Source organism: Zootermopsis nevadensis, unplaced genomic scaffold (assembly GCF_977971745.1).
Source record: "Zootermopsis nevadensis isolate Lab colony 2312 unplaced genomic scaffold, Znev_1.0 Znev_ptg000028l, whole genome shotgun sequence".
NCBI classification, from domain to species: Eukaryota; Metazoa; Arthropoda; class Insecta; order Blattodea; family Termopsidae; genus Zootermopsis; species Zootermopsis nevadensis.
In genome coordinates, this window is record NW_028259160.1 from 20,909,272 (window position 1) to 20,933,434 (window position 24,163).

Genomic DNA, 24,163 nt, shown 5'->3' on the forward strand with positions numbered 1-24,163 from the left:
CTTGCTACCTCCATCATCAGGGCCACTCATCGTCCTGGTGATAGCAAATATCCACCGCGTTCAGCGATGTATATATATATATACACTCTTTTCATCAATCCCCGTAAAGAGACCGTGTGTCACAAAGAAGATTCGATTTCTTCGTCATAGGAGAATCGGTAAATGTGTCCCTAAACTTATTATGGCAGTTTAATTAAGAACGAGATGTCAGGTAGTGTTCGACACTGGTTGCACTTGTAAAAATAGACATGCTTCCCCTTCGACTGCTGAAAGACAACTGACGGACTGGGCGTGAGCAGGTTACGTCACGTGACTTCCGTGAGGCCTTGTATACTCTCAGTGATAATGTGCGTTTATTAATCCAGACTAATTGAATTGTAAATATAAATATTTTAAGATTGGTTGTTTGACTTCTCGATTATTCAGTATAATGAAGGAGTAAGTTACAGTTGTCCGGTCTGTTAAATGAAGCGGTCACTTTCCGCTTTGTTGGGTTCCAGTAGACACTTGAACTGTGCAGCACGATTAATGGCAGACGAGGATAATGGCTCAGTAGACGCTGCATCGCCATTGGCTCTCCGATTTGTATCAGTCCGCCAGCAGCTGGAATAAAATCGAAGGCAGTTGAACTGAATACAACAAATCCACATTCAGTCCATGCGGATTTTGCCAGATTATCGGTCGAAAATTCTGATACTAATGGAACCGAAAATAAATTCTGTTAGATCTGTACATTACATCAAGAAATAATTGTAATGTTATGCACTTTTATTAGAATGCAAAAAAAAATATTCCTTTTAAAAAAAAACATAGCAGGTTTAAGACCAAAAATAAGTATGAGATGATAAAGTTGCGTCATATTGTGATAAATATATATTTGTTTAAATCTTGTCAGTCTAATCACAATAAAATTCCTATTAAATATTAAAATATTACTATAATTTTATTTATATATATATTAAATATTTAAATGTTAATTATAGTAATATTTTAATATTTAATAGGAATTTTATTGTGATTAGACTGACAAGATTTAAACAAATAAACAGATACAAAAATAAGTAATAAAAATTACACGAAATAATTAAGATAGCTTCTTTGAGTTAAGAAAATAGTTTGTCGTGTCATTTTATCGATATTTAAAAAAAAACTTAATTACAGAAATACGCAAAACGTAATATTACACGTTGTTTTATGTCCGTGTGAACTTTCTCTCTCACTGAAGAGATGGTAAATGAGGTAAAGAGGATATTATTTATAGCTGATAGACAGAATGCAACAGGAATGTGAAGAAAATTGCCTAAGGACAAGGGGCTTCATAATCTGTATTCTGTACCAAGTTTTATTGCTGAAATTTAATAAGTTATAATGCGTAGTGGGAGACGGAAAAACCCTTACAGAAATTTAGTCTGAAAATTCAGTGGAAAGAGAGTGCATGGGAGACCTAGAAGTAAACGGGAGTATAATTTTTTATATAAACCATAAAGAAATAGGGGTTCATTGTCTGACTCAGGATAATGAAAAGTTAATACGCTAGTGAATACTCATATTCCATAAAAGAGAAAATTATTATATTGACGTTTCAAATAAAAGTTGATGCAGATGTTCCTCGCCTTTTACAGCCAAATTCTTATTACTGTCTACAGAGAAACGGACTATGAAAATAAAAAAGTTTCGTTCTGTGCGTGTAATTGAAAATTCTCTGTGTTTGTCTGTCTGTATTTTTTTAGCTTTCAGGACGACGTATGAGCGTTACGTATTACATTTATGATCCAATCAGAAGTTTTAATTAAATCTGTTCATTTGTCTTTAAACCTTTACTCTATAAAAACTTATGTCCATAACCTAAATGTCCAGAGCTTTGTAACGTCTGAAAATTAGACTAATATTTATGGAATGTTTTAGATTTAAAATACCCATTCAAGAAGACAAATTAACATTTGGGGTATACATGTATGTATATATTCATAGAAACAGTCGTATGTTCATACATGTTAATTTTTATTTTTTAAAAATTGTTAAGATTTTAACTTACCCTACACAATCATTAATGAATAATAAATTTAAATAAATATGAAAGGAACCTGTCTAGTCCATATTAATATGGTTACACAATTATCTGTAGTTACTGAGGAAATCGACGATAATGCATAGTGTGGACGTTCAGTTTCCTGCCGAGACATGAATCACTCCATCGGGACGTTCAGTAAAACTCGATATTGCTCTCTTCTTTTGTAAGGTTTTGTAATAAAATGCAGATAAGCTGATTCTACTTCCTGGGATTATCAACAGATGACAGGGAAGGTAATCTCTAGCTGCCTATCAAAGCACGCTCCATGTAATAAACTGTCTCAAGATAAATGACAAAGGGAAATTAATGGAACCTAACAGCGTCTTATTATGCCACGGTGGTCTAGCGGTTAGAACGCTGGCCTTGTAATCCTGGGGTCTCGGGTTCGATTCCCGGCGGTGCCCGAATTTATAACTTGTGTTGGGCAAGGCCGTGGTCTAGGCAACACGGAGTTTTCCTCCGTGGCATCCCAACAATTACTCCATTCACACACAGAAGAAGGCATTGGCAAACCACTTCTGGATCATCTGCCAAGAACGTATATGAACAGGTCCCAGTCCTAGAAAAGGATGGAAGGATCCTGTTCATATGGACCTGTCCTCAGACAGAACACTAAATAAATAAACAGCGTCTTGGGTATAGTTAATGTGTACGGAACCAATATAATTTTGAACTTAAATTGGAAATTTTTTGGTAAAAACTGAGAGGGACCGATTCGGTAATACGTTATTCAAATGAATGGGCGTTGTTCACAGATGGCAGGACTTACGTTCTGTCTGTAGAATCTTCCATAGCTTGGACGCACGTAAACAAATGAACATAACATATTACAAAATAAACAGTCGACTCTGAAGGTAGGATTTAAGGTTCTCACGCCAGCAAACACAAAGTTGGTTGTCTTGTGGGTTGTAGAGCCGTGTAGTTTGGTAGAAGTTTACCAAATGTTTCGAAAGTCCTCGCTGACTCCATCATCAGGGCAGCTTGATATCCCTTTTCATGTTACAGTTTTAGTATCTCTGAAGACGTTCGAAGCTTTAAATTGAGTTCGTTACCACGATTTTGGTAAGAGAAGTCATTGTTTTTTTTTTCAAAGTTGGGCCTAATGGACAGATTTAGCTGGACCCCGGTCCAGGCATTTGAATTTTTATTTTAAAATGAAGCATTTCCCCTTGTTTTCTCCCACACAAAAATATAAATATCAGATTTCCTGGACCACTGTTCGCTAAACCACAATAAATAAAACTTCACGTGTTCCAAAACATTCTCACGCTAGATTAATCTACTTTCCTGATGACTCTCTCTGGTTCCACTTAAACGTTTATTGTCAAAAACCTATGTTCTACAGTGAAGCCGTCATTACACACAAATCTGTCCCTTGATAAAGGAAGTACCTTTATTGTTAAACGTCGTGTTGTTCCCTCAAAGCATGGGTTTTAATCAGAAAACTCTTCAATCAATACAGTCCTGCCTGGTACCACTCCTAATTTTACCTGTCAGACCTCATCAGTGAATTATAAACAACAGAACAGCCCGTTCCGTGAACATCCTTAATGCTACAATTTTCTGTGTTCACGGCGGTCAGTCCGAAGATGGCGGTCTTCCGGGTTGTAGCGCCGTGTAGTCATGATGAACATCGCCCTGATGATGGAAGCAGCAACGACCTCCGAAACGTTTGTCAATCTCTACCTGACTACAACCCATAAGACAGCCATCTTCGCTTTAGCGGTGTTTCATCGCTTCATAGAAATGTTTTAGCCAGATCAATTATGTCGAGAGCCAATACACGAATATGAACCTTATTTCCCGCAAGGAATGTTAAAAATTTGCGGATAAATTTCGAAAGTTTGCTCCGATGACATCACTGTCGCGATGTTAATTACAAGAACAAGGAGATGGTGTGTGACACGTAATCGATAAAACTGAGTATATTAATTAAATTCCTTCAATCCTTTTTTCTGTTTATCGTGTAGGCCGTGAAGCCTGATCTATTAATTAAATCCCTATGATACATGAATTATAACCTGCAGTCACAGGCATTAAAAATACCTACGTGTAGTCACAAACGAGAATTGAACTATGGTCGAAATTTTTGAGGCGTTGTCGGATGTGGAACGCTAAAGTTCCTTTTGAGTCAAATATACTGTAGAATTTTTAATTTTTTAGACGTTTTAGGCATATATATATATATATATATATATATATATATATATATATGTAAAGTATAAATACACAGCTACACAATTAAAATGAAAATTAGAGAGATAATATTACAGTTTACCCCCAACTTTGACCAAACACGGAGAAAGTGAGTCCCAAATGTACGGTACAAAGACTTCCGGTCGCAAATACCCGTAGCATTATTTTACTTGTCTCTCAAAGGCATCATTAATTTACTCCTGACGAAGGCATATGAGAAAAGCATCTCAGTGAATACATCTCCGTTCGAAAGCTTCAACCAACGCTGAAATCTCATTTTAGTTTCGTTTTGTGTAAATTTTGTTCAATATTTTCGCTTTAGGGTTTATAACGACAGTTGTAAAGGATTAGAGGGCTTTTGACTCATTAAAAGTGGAGGAGTGAGTTCTAACATGCGTTTGGTTTGCAATTCATACTCCGATACTAACTCCCAGTACGGTTTATCCAGTTAAATCCCCTTACACTAGTCAATATGGATGTGCTACATTCACAAGCTGTCCCAAAAATATATATACACACAAACTTAATTAATAAAATACAGACATTTTCATAAACTAAGGCATTACATACGTTATAATTGGCTTTTTTTGTATAAATTAAAATATGTGCGAATATGGTGGATGGTCGAATGTCAATATCTCTTTTTTTGGCCAAAAACTCTATGATAGCAAGCGATTTATGAGCAGGATCCGAGGATCAGGCCAAAATTCATGTTATATCTACCAACAGCCTTGCAAATATTTCTAAATAACATTGTCAAATTCGTCCTTGTTATCAAATCTAAAACTTCTTGACGATGGTGAAGAGTCAATTGAATAAAAATTTTCTTGGATAGTATCCATCGTCTAGTAAATATAAAACGTAAAACGACGTTTCGGAGATGGGACTCTATCTCCGTCTTCAGGTTTCTACACAGTTGGGCCCACTAGATAAGAGCTAATCCCTACCTCCGGACTTTTTCCTTGGATATTATCCATCGTCTAGTAAATATAAAACATAAAACGACGTTTCGGATATGGGACTCTATCTCCGTCTTCAGGTTCCTACTCAGTTGGGCCCACTAGATAGAGCTAATCCCTGTCTCCGGAGATAGAGTCCCATCTCCGAAACGTCGTTTTATGTTTTATATTTACTAGACGATGGATAATATCCAAGAAAATTTTTATTCAATTGACTCGTCCTTGTTAATTCGTCTCTCCAAGAACCAATAGTTCATTTTTCCGCCGGGATTAATATACACGACGTGTTTCTCTGTAAGTTCCTTCCTACAACTGCCCGGAACTTAATTATGACGCCTCGTACATGGAAGGACTTTACCAATCGAGACGTAATTAGATTCACAAGGACTCTCTCCTGCCTGTACTTGTGCAAAACCGAACTGATCTGCATTAGGCCTGCCATTTGCATAAGGTTACTATTTATTTGTAACTAGCGGGTTATTCATTAAAAATAAATTTATTTCCATAATCAATTAATACCTGTTTTAAATTTAACACTACGTATTTTTTTTATTAGGAATCACATCAAAAATTGTCTTTGTATTCATGAGATGGTAAAGTTGCGTCATATTGTGATATAATAAGTATATATTAAATCTTGTCCGTCTAATCATAATAAATTCTTATTAAATATTAAAATATTACAATAATTAACATTTAAAATAATATTTAAAATATTAAATGATGTTCTTTATCGAAATATTCGATTTACATTAGACCATCATTTTTCACGACATGTTTCAGTTCCTAAAAGAATTATCTTCAGGTGTATATAATTATATAAAGATTCAAATCAATAATAACTTAAATACAATTTCTATATATTATTTTAGCGTACATTTTTATCAGATGTTTATCAGATATCAAACGATGTTCTTTTTCCATCTGATAAAAATGTACGCTAAAATAATGTATAGAAATTGTATTTAAGTTATTATTGATTTGAATCTTTATATAATTATATACACCTGAAGATAATTCTTTTATGAACTGAAACATGTGAAAAATTATGGTCTAATGTAAATCGAATAGTTCGATAAAGAACATCATTTAATATTTTAAATGTTAATTATTATAATATTTTAATATTTAATAAGAATTTATTGTGATTAGACGGACAAGATTTAATATATATGTCTTTGTATTGTTACGAAACTATAGTTTGCTACTTAATTTTCGCTTCGCACTTCACACTTCCATTTTGTTAAACCTGTAACAAGATGGTTGACTCAGAAGTAATAATTTTACTGTCGGCACGATTTAAACTACATGGAACTGAGTAATAATGAAAGGAGATGGAATTCAGAGACGCAGTTTCTGCCAGGTGATAAAAGATGTCGTACCTTCTCTCGGAGGGTTGGTCTGTTCATTAACTCACATGCGTTCTTCGCTGTGATGAAGTGTTAGGTTACGTGCAAACTAGATCTCGAATTTCTGAAAGAACGTACGGCCTTAAAAAAAATAATAAACCAGAACCAGCTTTCCAAAACAAGGGACCTCCTGCGAACTTCGCTTTACATGGAAAACATTTTTATTGCAGAAACACCAACCAGTGGCTTCCCGGCCATCCAGTTATGATGATGCATTTTCGAATGAAACTGTCTTTTGGATGGGTCTAAGTTAATTCATGTTCATATATACATGTGTGTGTGTCAACTTACATAAGAACATGGATTAAAAGTTTTGCCATATTTAATCTTGTGGAAACATAGCATCGTTTCGAAGGAACTTGCTGAATCCATCTTCAGTTGCAAGGACTAGGATGTTTATGAATGCGGAAACTGGAGTCAGTTGATTAAAATTTGAAATAAAATTAAAAGTTCAAATAGTGTTTTTTTAAGTAGAATTTTTTTTTAAATTTGCAACCATTTATCATATTTAAATTTAATTTAAATTTAATTTAACCGTCTGATGAGACTTTTTTATATTACGTGGTGATTTAAATTAAATTTATCCAATTACAACACGTACATTAATTACTGGTGTAGCAAATAATAGCTGAGTGTTCATAGCGGAATGAGAGGCAAATATCAAAGATGAATTAAATTCAACACATCAAAAATTTGAACGAAAATTTTTTACACGGTTATAAGGAAAATGTCAAGGAATGAGATTGTGGCTACGTATTTAATCATACACAGGCCGGTAGTTAGTGACGTCACCCTGCTGTGAATGCTAAAAATGAGACCTCATTCAAGATCCCAAGCACTGAAAGCAAGTTCATTATATTTCCCTAAGACGCTGGAATGAGAAGCCTCTCGGCTTCTTCAACGTGATAAAATTGTTCCTTACTGCATTCAACTCGTGTCTGAGTCAGTAATAATAAACCATCTGTGCCATATAAACTATTACTTGGGGAAATAGAAGCTGATGGTGGTTCCCTTTACTACGAAAGCATTGACCGATAACATCTAATGATAATCGTGAAATACAATTAGTAGGATCTGAGGTTGTCTGGTAGAACTTTGCCGGCATTTTAGAGGTCTTTGATGCCCCCATCATGAGGGGGATGGAGGCAGCAGGGACCTCTAAAACGCCGGTAAACTTCTACAAGATTACACGGGGATACAACCCAGAAGACAGTCATTTTCGTGAAATAGCATTTTCGAGACGTATTACAGCCACGGTGGTCTAGCGGTTAGAACGCTGGCCTTGTAATCCTGGGGGTCTCGGGTTCGATTCCCGGCGGTGCCCGAATTTATAACTTGTGTTGGGCAAGGCCGTGGTCTAGGCAACACGGAGTTTTCCTCCGTGGCATCCCAACAATTACTCCATTCACACACAGAAGAAGGCAATGGCAAACCACTTCTGGATCATCTGCCAAGAACGTATATGAACAGGTCCCAGTCCGAGAAAAGGATGGAAGGATCCTGTTCATATGGACCTGTCGTCAGACAGAACACTAAATAATAATAAGATGAGGTGGTCTAGCGGTTAGAACGCTGGCCTTGTAATCCTGGGGTATCGGGTTCGATTCCCGGCGGTGCCCGAATTTGTAACTTGTGTTGGGCAAGGCCGTGGTCTAGGCAACACGTAGTTTTCCTCCGGGGCTTCCCCGGTTTCTCCGTGGCCTCCCAACAATTACTCCATTCACACACAGAAGAAGGCAATGGCAAACCACTTCTGGATCATCTGCCAAGAACGTATATGAACAGGTCCCAGTCCGAGAAAAGGATGGAAGGATCCTGTTCATATGGACCTGTCGTCAGACAGAACACTAAATAATAATAAGATGAGGTGGTCTAGCGGTTAGAACGCTGGCCTTGTAATCGTGAGGTCTCGGGTTCGATTCCCGGCGGTGCCCAAATTTATAACTTGTGTTGGGCAAGGCCGTGGTCTAGGCAACACGGAGTTTTCCTCCGTGGCATCCCAACAATTACTCCATTCACACACAGAAGAAGGCAATGGCAAACCACTTCTGGATCATCTGCCAAGAACGTATATGAACAGGTCCCAGTCCGAGAAAAGGATGGAAGGATCCTGTTCATATGGACCTGTCGTCAGACAGAACACTAAATAAATAATAAAATTACAGCACACTGAAACCAATATATCTGCTGAAGAATTTAAACAGTACAAAGAAATTGACTTAGTTAAAACGTAAAATATACTTACCGTAATTTTAAAAATGCAACATTTTAATGATTAATAGAATATAGAAACGCATCGATTGTGGTTTAGGGATTTTGTCGAATTTAGTGTCGGTGTTGGTTGGCTTTGTCTGAAGCGGATCGGTGTCCATGGTAACGTGATGGGTTTCATTGCCCATTGGTTTTCACTCTCCCCGTCTCGGCTTACAGCTGCTGGACAGGGAAACGCAGATCGATTGAGGTTATTCAAGATAAAATTCAGCCCTGAGAGAGTAGATAAATGATGAGAATATAATTTACGTCCTTACATAATGTTTTAAAGATTGTTAGATCAGGAACGTTATATGTAGTCTACATGGTTGAGACGGAGTGTAACAAAACCTCCGGAAAAACTGAAGAAATATAGGTCGCTGATGGGAGGATGATATTAAAAACATTTTAACAAATAGACTTCGTCGTGGATTTAACACACCTAAAATAAATCCTAATTGTACCCTCCTGCAAATAAACAGTGGGCCTACTGAACATTGACGAGGAATTATTTTAAATATTCAACTGCTCTCAGCTTCTTAATTAGAATTTTATAACTTTAAGTTGGACGTAATTAATTAAGGAAGACTCATTAACTTAACTTATTTTTTTTAAATTTCTCTGCGATATCATCTTGCGTGTTATAAACGGTTATAGTTGCACGCCATTTTTCAGTATCCTAAATTATCTTAACATAAATGTGGTTATCTCCTGAGATTTTTAAGCCTTATAGTCTGGTAGACGTTTCAGAGATGCTCCTCCATTATGAATACCGAAGTATCATGTGCTTCTGAAACGTCCGTAACATTCTACCACACTAGGCGTAACGTACCAGAAAAAAAGTCGTCTTCAAAATCGCTGCCTTGAGAACCTGAAGTCTCACCATGTCTTAATTGAGTTTCTAGGTTTAAGAGATATTTGTTATGGGTTCCTTTCTGAGGACTTTTTTTTTTGGAACTGTGTAATGAAAGATGCTGGATTTATTTATAGCCGGTAGTTTCAAGTTTCTTTAAACCTTCGTGTCTAAATTTATATCACTCGTCATCCGACGACTGCCACAGGACTGTTGTCAATATTTCTGGGATTATTTATCGTAACATTTTGCTATTGTAGACGATCCTTCGGAAGGATATTGGTCATGCCGACGTCTACCATATACAACATTATCTCTCCTCTTGGACAAAGGAAAAGTCTCCTTCTGCTCCAGTGAAGTAGAAATGATTTCATATGTTTGCATCAAAACTGTCAACAGGAGAGCGCTGAAGTATTTCAAATCGACTCCCAAGATACGCATTCAAAGAGTACGGACACATGACAAGATTATCCAGCAGCGTCAGACACGTGAAAAGCCATCCATTTTGATCTCTTGTGCCGAAAGTAATCTCATCCACGTGGATCCATAAACTAACTCAAGATCGCTCTTGCAACGTCTTAAAACTGCGTCAGGAGTTTTGTGTGCCTAAAACATGGCGTCACCTGTGACATATTTTATGTATGTGACAGATATTTTACACGAGAAAAGGAAGGTTTCTGCCTTCTGCCGAGATCTTGCTTTGACCGTGCGAAACTCAGGAACACCGCACACCTCTCAAAATCGTTGTACATACTAAATTACACGTTCCATCATTTCTGAAACAGATGTTACGAGGTGCGATCGAAAGGTTTCCAGACTGCGCGTATAAAAACCCGTACACTTATCTCAGGTATTAAATTCATCCATCACCCTCGAAGTAGTTCCCCTGGGAGTGAACACAACGATCCCAGCGCCGCTGCCAAGCCTGGAAGCATCCCTGGAAATCTTTCTTTGTCAGCCTGTCAAGCACCATCTGCGATTCTGCCTGAATCTCTTCTATCGTCTCAAATCTCCTTCCCTTTAGCTGAATTTTCATCTTTGGGAAGAGGAAGAAGTCACACGGAGCTTAGAAAGGAAGTTGGGGTCGGTTCTTGCAATATATTTGAGCTCCTGACAAACGAGAAGTCGATTCTGCTTCTGGTCCTCAGACAGGAGCCTTGGCGTCGCATGTGGAGTTCTTCCTTTAGAATCAGCTGACAGGTCCCATAGCCTATCCCAACAATGTCGCACAAGTCGTTGATGGTACGACGTCGATCTTCGTGAATGGCCTGCCGAATCTTCGTAACATTTCCGGGCGTTGTGCTTGAAGATGGTCGTCCAGAACGCTCGTCATCATCGACAGAGGTTCGGCCATTTTTAAAACGTGAATGCCACACAAAAGTTTGTGCACGACCCATTGCGGACTCCCCAAATGCTTGCTTTAGCATTTCATAGGTTTCCGTAGCCGTTTTGGCGAGTCTTTGGCAAAATTTGATGCACACGCCATTCCGAAATCGCAGGAGGGTCGGTGTAATGCACTACCAAAACGCCCGTAACTAAGAAACAAATGCTAATTCGATGATGCCGGCTGGCACACTGATTCACTATGAATGTAGGCCGCACCCCGTAGCGGCAGAAGCTCGTACTACATCCGGTTCGCCCTCTATTGACACAGTCTTGAAACTTTCCGATCGCACCTCTTATGATCCTAAAAAGTTAAATGTCAGCATTGTCGTAACATATTTTCTAATGTAATATGTCACCGTGTCCTAAGTCGTTAATTGAAAATGCATTAAGCCCGAATTTACAATACGCCACTACAAAAGTACTCGATAATCAGGAAGAAATAGAATTAAAAGATTTGGAGTTGCCTTATGGTCTACGCTGATGATGGCATTTTGTTAGGAATATAACGTAATGAAGAATGCCTTATAATATGCCACCACGAAATTCCAATAAAATCAGGGAGGTTTGGAATCTGTTGGCCGATAATATAAATACTATAAGAGCCAACGTAGAAACACACTTACGGGCTAGAAGAATCGTTGGTCTAGAAATAAATGCAGAAAAGACCAAATATGTGGGTCTCTGGAATCTGCAAAGAGTAATAAGTAGAATATTCGAGGCAGAGACGAAAGGATGGAGAAAATTTAACATGAAGAGCTTTGTAATTTGTAGTGTCCAATTCGAGAAAGAGATTGTAGGGTCATGTAGAATGCATGAGAAAAATTATAAATACATACAAAATTTGCACTGATTTCACTCCGGACAGGGGCCGAAAGCAGGCAACCATCGTTTTCCGTGAAGGTCGTGCTTGACTAGATGGGCGACTACTAGTTTCTCTAGAAGAATTTGTGTTCTCTGGAACTCGTTTTTGTTCAACAGTAGCCTCAAAAATGGGTCACGAGACGAGATGTGATGTCATCTCACATGTTCGTTTATCTTCAAAAAGACGGAATTCTTATTGAGCTAAATCTGAGCTGTGTAAAACTAAGGCATTGGATCTATGCAGTTGTTTCTGAGCTAGTGTGATGCTGGTTCACCCTGAAGATGGTAACTGCAATGTTAGTCGAAGCATGATGTTTTCCAGTACTCGATGCAGATCATCCTTAAAGCTGAGCCTGTGCATTACAAGTGCAGCTTTTTTGGATTCGAGGTTTCGTCTCTTAGGGCGGTATTGCACTAGGATGCCAACGGGAGGCCATGGCGCAGCTGCCAGCATCTCGGCCAAACTCAATGCATTAATTTAGTAGTCATATCGCACCTGGCATCCGTCTGGCAGCGCTTCCAACTTGGCATCGCTGCCAACCAAGATGCCAAGTTCAAATGCTACTGGCATCGCTGCCAAAGCCAAATCAACATCACATGACAGTCTGGCCAGTCCATTGACGTCCATGCGTGAATGTGCTTGTGTGTATTTCTGTTTCTTCCAAACGTGGATAATTTCGACACCGAAAGATTGATAATTGAAATTCAGTCCCGACTATGGGATTCATTTGCTATTGAATACGCAAACCGGGACTTGAAAAAAAGAAACTGGGTAGAACTTGTGGAAATATTTGGAGGAGATTTATTTACAGTAGAAAAGAAAGAATTTGCTAAGAAGTGTTTCTATGGCTTTATTTGTGGGGCCGCTTTCCAATATGGCAACTTGATTTTTAAGTTTTTTTGTTCAGCAATCTATATATCTATCTATATATCACAAATAATGTGAATTAAGAAGAAACCTGCTTTTATAATGTTTTATTAAATAAAGTTTGTTCATGTAATATTACATGTGATTTGCAAGAACTGAAATATTTCAAATTCAATAATGGTATGGACGTGCAAAGTGTGTGTATGGAGAATTTTTCTTACTTATTTCTTTGATGCAGAATTGAAATTCACTCCAGGTATGTAGTTTTGATAAAGGTAAATCTCATTTTCTCAAAAGTGATAAAAGTGGACATTTCTCCTTGCTAATAGCCCTTCATTTCGTGAGCTCATAATGTTGATCCATCTGGCAGCTTGTCTGGCGTCTTTTTCTGGCAGCTGGACGCCATGGCATCGCTGTTGGTGTCGCTGCCATGGCATCCTAGTGCGATACCGCCCTTATATTGACGGAAGAAATCAGATCGAGGTTGTCTTAATGACAAGAAAGCTTGAACTTTAACCTTGGAACTTTAAATGACTTCGCTTGCATCTGATAAGACGGCAGAAGGAACTCCGCTTACTTATTCTCCTGCTTTTGTAGATCGTAAAAGCTGCGATTTAATCGAATAAGTAGATCGATCCATTGTTCTCTGTTTATTCGATTAGGAGACAGGCAATTTCATTACGTGTGAAAAGTCTGAATGCAATAGCATTAAGAACCTGAGATTCTCACCGTTGACTTAGTCCTTGCGTTCTTTGAAACAGAATATTCATCAAGAAGGTATTGCCGTCATGTACAGGCGACTGACGATCGGTACGTGTTTGGTGACGTCACGCACCTCGCGCATGCGCAACTGACGTGTTCAGACCTAATGCACCATTTCCTTCGTGTTGTGTGAAATGAAATCAGAGCAACACTAACACGTTCTCCATTTGTTTGCGTAATCAGGATGAAATGTTTTTTGTTTGTTTTTTTGGAACCGAACTGATTGCATTAGAATGCGTTCCACTAGACGCGTGTAAAGTTGATAGTCTAGAAACAGATGCAGGGAAGACGCTAATGAAAACATCGTAGTAAAGAAGTAATTCCAAATTGTGACAGAGCTCGAATGTTCGGCAACGCCATTTATAAATCAAAATTAAGTAGGATTTCTGTCTTCTGGGTTGTTGCGCTGTGTAGTCTGGTCGATGTTAACCAACGTTTCAGAGGTCATACTGCCTCCGTCATCAGAGTATGAAGATTTCTGTCTTCTGAGTTGTTGCGCTGTGTAGTCTGGTCGATGTTTACCAACGTTTCAGAGGTCATACTGCCTCCGTCATCAGAGTATGAAGATTTCTGTCTTCTGGGTTGTTGAGCTGTGTAGTCTGGTCGATGTTTACCAACGTTTCAGAGGTCATACTGCCTCCGTCATCAGGGCGATGAGTATGAAGATTTCTGTCTTCTGGGTTGTTGCGCTGTGTAGTCTGGTCGATGTTTACCAACGTTTCAGAGGTCATACTGCCTCCGTCATCAGAGTATGAAGATTTCTGTCTTCTGGGTTGTTGAGCTGTGTAGTCTGGTCGATGTTTACCAACGTTTCAGAGGTCATACTGCCTCCGTCATCAGAGTATGAAGATTTCTGTCTTCTGGGTTGTTGCGCTGTGTAGTCTGGTCGATGTTAACCAACGTTTCAGAGGTCATACTGCCTCCGTCATCAGAGTATGAAGATTTCTGTCTTCTGGGTTGTTGCGCTGTGTAGTCTGGTCGATGTTAACCAACGTTTCAGAGGTCATACTGCCTCCGTCATCAGAGTATGAAGATTTCTGTCTTCTGGGTTGTTGAGCTGTGTAGTCTGGTCGATGTTTACCAACGTTTCAGATGTCATACTGCCTCCGTCATCAGAGTATGAAGATTTCTGTCTTCTGGGTTGTTGCGCTGTGTAGTCTGGTAGATGTTTACAAACGTTTCAGAGGTCATACTGCCTCCGTCATCAGAGTATGAAGATTTCTGTCTTCTGGGTTGTTGCGCTGTGTAGTCTGGTCGATGTTTACCAACGTTTCAGAGGTCATACTGCCTCCGTCATCAGAGTATGAAGATTTCTGTCTTCTGGGTTGTTGCGCTGTGTAGTCTGGTCGATGTTAACCAACGTTTCAGAGGTCATACTGCCTCCGTCATCAGAGTATGAAGATTTCTGTCTTCTGGGTTGTTGAGCTGTGTAGTCTGGTCGATGTTTACCAACGTTTCAGATGTCATACTGCCTCCGTCATCAGAGTATGAAGATTTCTGTCTTCTGGGTTGTTGCGCTGTGTAGTCTGGTCGATGTTTACCAACGTTTCAGAGGTCATACTGCCTCCGTCATCAGAGTATGAAGATTTCTGTCTTCTGGGTTGTTGCGCTGTGTAGTCTGGTCGATGTTAACCAACGTTTCAGAGGTCATACTGCCTCCGTCATCAGATTATGAAGATTTCTGTCTTCTGGGTTGTTGCGCTGTGTAGTCTGGTCGATGTTAGCCAACGTTTCACAGGTCATACTGCCTCCGTCATCAGGGCGATGAGTATGAAGATTTCTGTCTTCTGGGTTGTTGCGCTGTGTAGTCTGGTCGATGTTTACCAACGTTTCAGAGGTCATACTGCCTCCATCATCAGAGTATGAAGATTTCTGTCTTCTGGGTTGTTGCGCTGTGTAGTCTGGTCGATGTTAAACTACACTGTGCTACAACCCAGTAGACAGCCATCTTTAAATCAAAATTACATTTACGAAGGAAGTAAACAGTATACCAGATTCTGTAAACCTTGTTTGTCATCAAATAGAATACGTGGGCGTATGTGAGTGGATAATATTAAAAACGTTCTTAAACATTCGGAATTTGGGTGAATTCATTTTGGCTTGGGATAGCGTGAAAGCAGCTGTGATATTTTGAAAGTCGTAAAACGCAGAGAAATTCTTGATCGGTTGACCGATTTGTAGACTCCAAAGGAGACGATTCCTCAATGCTGTCAAGTTCCTGGTTGCAGATCTGTTCTTTAAAGATTTTCATACGAGTTATCCAGAACGTCTGTGAGATACCACGAGCTAATATAGCGTTAAGGATAGATAAATGGATTCAGGAAAATTAATTTCAGAATTACGGATTAACAGCTACACCACTGACAGCGGCATGCAGGATCGTAAGCTTTGAAGAAACCCACAGTTCACAAACACCAAGATACTGATTAATAAGTGACATTTTGAGAACAATAACTGTCGTTGGCTCCTCCTAGTTCTGGAGTTAAAACATTTTTCATGAGACAAACTGTACATAGACTAATCCAAACATAATTAGAACAGATGCCCCGTCGTCTTTTGTATAATTGGGACACGTTTACCATGTATTATCGAATCGTAGCTTATGAAGACAATTTAGTGAGTCTGCATTTATTAAGACTCAGGTATTTGGTACTGTCCTTGCCTGCCTAATCCTTCAACTTGAGATAGGATCACTCGATGCTGTTCGCACTCATGCCTTCAAGTGTTCGTCAGTTAAGAAGCGTCTCTGTTCTTAATTTGATTTGAAATCCTCAATTTCGCTGTGGATTTCTATCAGCCATTTTGTGTACTCATACGCTTTTATCGTCTTAATTTTAGAGGTTGTACATAAACTTACTAATGCACGTATCCATTTAAATGCAATGCTTTATTTCTGATTAATTAATTCACTTTCTTGAAAAGAAATCTTCAGTTGTTATGGCAACTTAACGATTCAACACATTATATTCCTGCGAAGCCATAGCACTGATAGTTCGAGCGGCCACTAATAGATGACGTCTCGGTCGATGACGCCATGATTCGTAGCAGAGTATCATGTGTAACAACGTAATGGCGGAGGATGATCCTATCACCTTACAAACTTGAGCATCTGTTAAGTTTGTACTACCGATTTTATAATATTAAAAAATACTTGTATGGAGTAGCCACGAGTAGCACAATGTCCACGCTAGATTTCGTAATAATTAATCCGGCCATTCTCGAGAAATGTGATCACGGGCATTAACATCATTAGTTACTGCAGATGGTATCACTTGTTCTCTCAGAAAGCACCAGAAGTTATTGAAGAGGAACGTGGGTATTTTTGTAATATTTTAGGATCATCCAACCTCCTGGATACTTTTATAATTTGTCATGTAATCGTCTCTTATCTGCATTTTATTTTCGATCGGTTTTTATTTCTTATTAATTACAGGGATACAGTACAACCCCTCTATAACGCGGTTCGCTATACCGCGGTTCCAGATATATTGCTAAATTTACACCTAAATCTTGATATATAAAAATTATGTAATAGTTTATAAATTTCTTGTACATAGTGTTTGTTTGTAAATAAAAAATACAGTACAGTAGTATAATATATTTTAGTACGGTATATTAAAATGCAAACCAAATTAATTATTTATTACTTTTTCCGTAAAAATCAATCGTAGCATAGTGAAATAAGTATGTATACTCTTAAATGGCGATAGTCTATCAATACTGTACGTACCGTACAGTACGTCCAGTACTTGTACCGATTTTTCCGATGCACTTCCGTAATAACGCGGTTTTTCTATAACGCGGGTTTACCCCTGTCTCCCGCGACCCGCGTTATAGCGAGGTTATACTGTATTAAGATGGTATCTGATTCCTGGGGTCTCGGGTTCGATTCCCGGCGGTGCCCGAATTTATAACTTGTGTTGGGCAAGGCCGTGGTCTAGGCAACACGGAGTTTTCCTCCGTGGCATCCCAACAATTACTCCATTCACACACAGAAGAAGGCAATGGCAAACCACTTCTGGATCATCTGCCAAGAACGTATATGAACAGGTCCCAGTCCTAGAAAAGGATGGAAGGATCCTGTTCATATGGACCTGTCGTCAGACAGAACACCAAATAATAATAATAGCCCCTGATAGACCTACTGGGTATGCAGAGACTAACTACATCAAAAACAGATGAACAACTAATTTTTCCCTTTAAAACATTAACGAGGATCATAAATATTTTGTTTCTGCAGAAATGCTGGAAATGTCTTGTGTCCGCTGATCGACAAAGGGATTTGTTCCATTGGAATTAGTAAGTCAGTCTGACGCTGCTGAGTGGAGAAAGTGCTCCTGGTCGTGCGAGATGTATGCAATCCGGTGTTGCAGCCACGTTAATTCTTTATACAGCATGCAATGAATTAAATTGGTCTAATCCATCAGGATCTCATAACGCACCAAACTAATGGCGTCTGGCTCAGTATGAATTCAAATTTAGATCAGACAAGTAGTGATATCGTTCCCGCATTTTATAAGTCTCCTTCTGCAATTTCGTGGCCGTCATTTGGGAGGTCGACCTCCGGCGTTGGTGGTCGTGGTCTCTTAAGGTACAATTTGGCTGCACGCGACAGAGACAAGCGACCGAGGCAGGCGACAGAGACGGGAGACGGACACATCGCAGCTTGTCGCCACACACTTTTGAGGTGACGACCGAGACATGCGGCGAAGTGTTTGTTTTCTTTGTTTTGTTGAGACATACGTGCACATATTCTGTGAAAAATGAGTACAAAAAATGCTTCTAAAAAGGTTAATCGAAGAATAAGAAGAAGATGATGTGTTGCTGTGTTATTTGTTGCGAAAGAAACAAAGAAAACCTACAAGTTCAATATTCAAAACCAGACGTGAAGAAGGATCTTTCTGTCTGTTAATAAAGAATCATTTATCATTAGATGAAGATAATTTCAGATTGAATCATAAGCAGTTTCGTTATGTACTGAGTTTAATAGAAAAAAACATACAAACAGAAGGGGATATAACACCACAAGAAAAACTGTCACTCACCTTACGGTAAGTTTCTTACATTGTATTATTACTAATTATATCACAAATATAATAACAATTGTCTTCATTCTGTGTAGTACACTGTGATGTTGGTTGGTTCGGGGGTCGAGGCAGTTCTTATAGGAGAATATGCTTATACCTCAGATGTACTTGTCTCTTGTTCGTTCTTGCATATCCAACTGTTTCACTTCATATTCACTTAAAATGTTATATAAGTCGTTCTTAGCTTGTATTGTCATACGTGGATGTAATTTCCTTAACACAGCTTTTACGTAGTTCCCAAATAAAGCAATATCGTCTTCAATTTCTGTAGCAGTGTTGGCTCTTAACTGTTGCATTGCGTCTCGTTTCACGAGATAATCAAGATTATAATCATAATTGTTATTGCGTCTTTTTTGTGGTGGAGGCTGTGGTACAGAGGACTGCGATGCTTCATCTGGACAACCTTCGTTGTTTTCAGTCTGAGTCTGAAACTGTGCGTTTGCCGGTAAATTTGAAGTTGACGGTTCTAAGAATTGGAGTCCCTTGGAAAAATCCCAATTAGAATTTGTTGGTGGTTCAGCTGATCCGGTTGGCATTTTTCTTTTGCGTTTAAATCGATTGTATGAATCCCGTGTAAACGTCCACTGTTTCTTACAGTCTCCATCTGAAATGAGAAAATACGCCCATTTACACGTACGTGCAGGCGTGTGTTGTTTGTATACGATATCACTTATTGAGTGATTGACAATTTTTTTCCCTTCCCGGTTTCAATTCCCGGCGGTGCCCGAATTTATAACTTGTGTTGGGCAAGGCCGTGGTCTAGGCAACACGGAGGTTTCCTCCGGGGGCTTCCCCGGTTTCTCCGTGGCATCCCAACAATTACTCCATTCACACACAGAAGAAGGCAATGGCAAACCACTTCTGGATCATCTGCCAAGAACGTACATGAACAGGTCCCAGTCCGAGAAAAGGATGGAAGGATCCTGTTCATATGGACCTGTCGTCATACAGAACACTAAATAATAATAAGATGAGGTGGTCTAGCGGTTAGAACGCTGGCCTTGTAATCCTGGGGTCTCGGGTTCGATTCCCGGCGGTGCCCGAATTTATAACTTGTGTTGGGCAAGGCCGTGGTCTAGGCAACACGGAGGTTTCCTCCGGGGGCTTCCCCGGTTTCTCCGTGGCATCCCAACAATTACTCCATTCACACACAGAAGAAGGCAATGGCAAACCACTTCTGGATCATCTGCCAAGAACGTACATGAACAGGTCCCAGTCCGAGAAAAGGATGGAAGGATCCTGTTCATATGGACCTGTCGTCATACAGAACACTAAATAATAATAAGATGAGGTGGTCTAGCGGTTAGAACGCTGGCCTTGTAATCCTGGGGTCTCGGGTTCGATTCCCGGCGGTGCCCGAATTTATAACTTGTGTTGGGCAAGGCCGTGGTCTAGGCAACACGGAGTTTTCCTCCGTGGCATCCCAACAATTACTCCATTCACACACAGAAGAAGGCAATGGCAAACCACTTCTGGATCATCTGCCAAGAACGTATATGAACAGGTCCCAGTCCGAGAAAAGGATGGAAGGATCCTGTTCATATGGACCTGTCGTCAGACAGAACACTACAAATTAAAAAAAATATATCAGCGTGTCATATTTTAACAATCGTGAAGGAGGTTCTTAGGTGTTTAAGAAACAAGTTGGTACCTCAAATAATGCCTGAACCTACTCAAGGAGAGTTTCAACGCATTTCAAAAGAATTTTGGGTAAAATGGAATTTTCCGAACACCGTTGGAGCCATGGATGGAAAACATATTCGGTTAAGAGCACCTCCAAACAGGGGCTCAATCTTTTCCAACTACAAAGCATTCTTTTCTATTGTTCTTTTAGCCATCGTGGATGCTAATTTACAAGTTTATTGCGGTGGAAAATTATATTTAATTTTCCGGGTCCTGAGTGCCTTCCGGGAACTAATACAAAGCGGAACCATTTCTTACTTGGCAGACGAAGAATTTGGCCTCGACACGTATCTGATGAAGTTGCAAAGAATTACGGAATTATCGCCTTTGTCGTTCCAGAAGGGTATTTAGAGTGTTTTATACACATACGAGGCGCGTCCACAAAGTAAGTTTCCCACTCGTCCCACAGCTAGCAAACCTTATATTGCGCGAAGCGACTGCGTACGTGATAGAGCAATGACGTAGCATGGCGCATGCACTAACGGAACTTCCCGCGTTCTCACAGTAGCATCGTTGCAGCTGTTGAAGATGGAGGTTCTTATTCCAGCTCCCGCCGACTGTGAAGTGCGGTCAGTGATAACGCTAGGCCGCACACGGCTCGACGGACAGCAAGTCTCCTGCAGGAGTTCAGCTGGGAGGTGTTTAATCATTCACCCTACAGCCCGGACCTCGCTCCCAGTGATTTCCATCTTTTCCTACACCTCAAGAAATTCCTGTCCGGTCAGCGTCAGCGTTTTGAGAATGACAGAGAGGCGGAGATGGTTGTCACACAGTGGTTCCAATCCCAGGCGGCAGACTTCTACGACACAGGTATTCAAAAGTTGGTCCCACGGTATGACAAATGTCTCAATTCCGGTGGCGAATATGTTGAAAAATAGCTGGACACTTGCTGTATCTGTTGCAATAAATATTTCCATGAAATTGTGTTTTGTTTCTGTAAACGGCCCCAGGGAAACTTACTTTGTGGACGAGCCTCGTATAAACGTTTTGCCGGAGACGTCTTATGATTTGATATTAGTCGACTGTTATTTACGTAACCTGTTACGCGATGGATTCCTAGAAAAATCTGGAAAAACTTTCTATAACCTCAGTAATGACGTGGAAACAACGCTAACACCAAACATGCACTCCTTATCTCGAGCAGGAGGCGAGATGAGAGAAGAGTTGAGAAAATATTTCATGTCAGACTCTGGTGAAGTTTCTTGGCGAGTAGATCGCATAATCAGAAGAAACTAAGTAACCAATAGCCCTGGTAATAATCCATTCATTGCCTGATGAGTTTAATTCAATAAGAAGTTATATTTTATATATTGTTATATTGTATTATGAATGATATATGCATTATAAAAACGTAAACAACTAACCACTTTTGTTTAACTTCCCACACGTTATCATGAATATTCCCATCCTTGTATGACTCGACGTCAGGATCGAACAGTAGTCGGTTTTCTGCTACTAATTCTACCAATTGCCCATCTTGGTCACCAGTAATTTTAATTTCCGCCATTATTTTACTCAACAACACACGTGCTGCCTGAGCCCGTCGCGAGACACTACTGGTCCGAGAGCGGTCTTCTGTGCCTTGTCTCTGTCGCTTGTCTCGGTCGCGTGCAGCGAAATTGTAACTTAAGCGATTCTCGACACTTGAACACGTCTGCTCCAGTATATTTTCTGCTGATAAATACTCTAACATTCGCTGAAGACTGCAACTACTATTCCATGTTTTAAAAATTAAAGCTGTGCATAATTCTCCCTATGAAGTCGCCTTTCTTGTTAATTCTGAGCAGTTTTATAAACTGAGTCGAGTGAATGTGGGGCAGAAGGCAATTGCTGGACCACATTTTAACTTGCGTTGACAGAATTCAGCGTGGTACAAGCCTTTATTCTAGGAAATGATATCACTTTCTTCATTACCCGTGTTTCCCTGAATTTTATTTATCTTATCCAAATTCAACAAAACGTGATCCTAATTATGCGACCTGGAAGGAGATAAAGCAATTGGGTGGAAAAGGAAACTCACTACATCAGACTTGCCTCTGTACCAAATTTTCGGAGGAATGTACTCATACCATCTTCAGCGATGGCGGTGGAGGCAGTATGTTCCTCCGGAACGCAGAAATGTATTTACGTGTGCACATGGCATTACAACGCAGAGGACCAACGTCAACATGGAGTGTCCTTTTCTGGGCACATTTCAAATCAAACTCGTCTGAAGACACACGAGGCACAAAAAGTAGGTTTCTTCTGGAACTAAGTCACATATCTCACCTGAGCATGAAGAGACACGATCCTGGGATCGAGCAGGGGATGGCGGGTGGTGATTATCCTTGGCGCCGTGGATCTTTTCGTTACCAAAAACCGGCTCAAACGGAGCTTTCTTGGCTTTTCGAACCATATCAGCCCAGTCGATGTTCTGTGGGATGAAACACGAGCATTAACGGTGATTGCAGAGTGAATGTCTGGCTGGCAAGGCTCAACTGGGAGCATCTCATTTGAACAGACGCTTCAGTTGTGCAGACAGAAGGAGGATTCTGAAAATAGTCTTCAGCGTGGCTACAAATTTTGGTCTCTGCTGTAAGATATTTAGCAATAGTACAGATTGCAGGGAGAGATGTATGAGGATGCACCCAAGGTTCTAAGCAAGTTATTTGGAAATCTAAGTCGTGTGGTGAGAGGTTTTTTCTCTAAAACGTCATCTGTCAATGATTTATGCATTCTCTTCCTAACTTGTTAACTTCTGTCAGTGCTATGATATTTGTTGTAGACAATGAATTCTGCTCACGAAGTAACGGGAAACCTTGATTTTCTTAATACAAGTTAACGTGGACAAGACACAGTTCAGAACTGAAACATTTAGATGCATTATGTGCCCCCCCCCCGTGGATAGCCCCCTCGCCCATTTTACAATCATCACATCTCCCACTAACCTAACCTAACCTTCTGATGCTTCCTAATCTCTCCAAAAGATATTCGCCCTCAATGAAGATGGCAACCACACTGTTTGTCGAAACGTTGGGAAATATTCAACAGTCTACGCTGCTAGTTTCCGTAAACAAAAATTAAGCAATGAAACCAGTAGTTGACTTACACGTACCAGCATCGCTATTCCGTGGCCGTCATTTGGGAGGTCGACCTCCGGCGTTGGTGGTCGTGGTCTCTTAGTTCGCCTTTCGCTGTCTCCTGAGCTGCTCAGTTTCCTCTTCTGTGACGGAGTCTTCCCGACAGCCGCAGGTGCTGTTTGTCCTGCAGGAATCTCCGTCTTTTGTGTATCTGAAGAGAAATACACGAAATATTCAGTCTGTGTTCGTGTAAGGGACACAGCGATTCTCGACACTTGATCACGTCTGCTCCAGTATATTTTCTGCTGATAAATACTCTAACATTCGCTGAAGACTGCAACTACTATTCCATGTTTTAAAAATTAAAGCTGTGCATAATTCTCCCCATGAAGTCGCCTTTCTTGTTAATTCTGAGCAGTTTTATGAACTGAGTCGAGTCAATGTGGGGCAGAAGGCAATTGCTGGACCACATTTTAACTTGCGTTGACAGAATTCAGCGTGGTACAAGCCTTTATTCTAGGAAATGATATCACTTTCTTCATTACCCGTGTTTCCCTGAATTTTATTTATCTTATCCAAATTCAACAAAACGTGATCCTAATTATGCGACCTGGAAGGAGATAAAGCAATTGGGTGGAAAAGGAAACTCACTACATCAGACTTGCCTCTGTACCAAATTTTCGGAGGAATGTACTCATACCATCTTCAGCGATGGCGGT

At 39.9% G+C, this 24,163-nt stretch overlaps 2 protein-coding genes across 4 annotated transcripts in view; one reads left to right on the forward strand and one right to left on the reverse strand.

Moving 5' to 3' along the window:
- The window catches only part of LOC110833717 (neuropeptides capa receptor), a 123,246-nt gene that overhangs the window by 58,867 nt on the left and 40,216 nt on the right, over nucleotides 1-24,163 (forward strand). The gene's annotated exons all lie outside the window — the stretch shown is intronic.
- LOC147872430 (uncharacterized) lies at nucleotides 18,581-23,986 on the reverse strand. The gene is made up of 4 exons (XM_087357022.1): nucleotides 23,923-23,986; nucleotides 23,480-23,655; nucleotides 22,654-22,798; nucleotides 18,581-19,306 (listed from the first exon to the last, which is right to left on the reverse strand). The coding sequence occupies exons 1-4, from the start codon at nucleotides 23,984-23,986 to the stop codon at nucleotides 18,801-18,803; spliced, it is 891 nt and encodes a 296-aa protein (XP_087213148.1). The 3' UTR covers nucleotides 18,581-18,800.

Bases quoted from the DNA above. Each gene is read 5' to 3' on its own strand.
- LOC147872430 (XM_087357022.1), bottom strand. From the start codon at position 23,986: ATGAAGAAAGTGATATCATTTCCTAGAATAAAGGCTTGTACCACGCTG. The intron at 22,799-23,479 runs GTACGTGTAAGT...TTCATCCCACAG, and splicing joins GCCACGGAATAGCGATGCTG to AACATCGACTGGGCTGATAT. The intron at 19,307-22,653 runs GTGAGATATGTG...TTCTCATTTCAG, and splicing joins TCGTGTCTCTTCATGCTCAG to ATGGAGACTGTAAGAAACAG.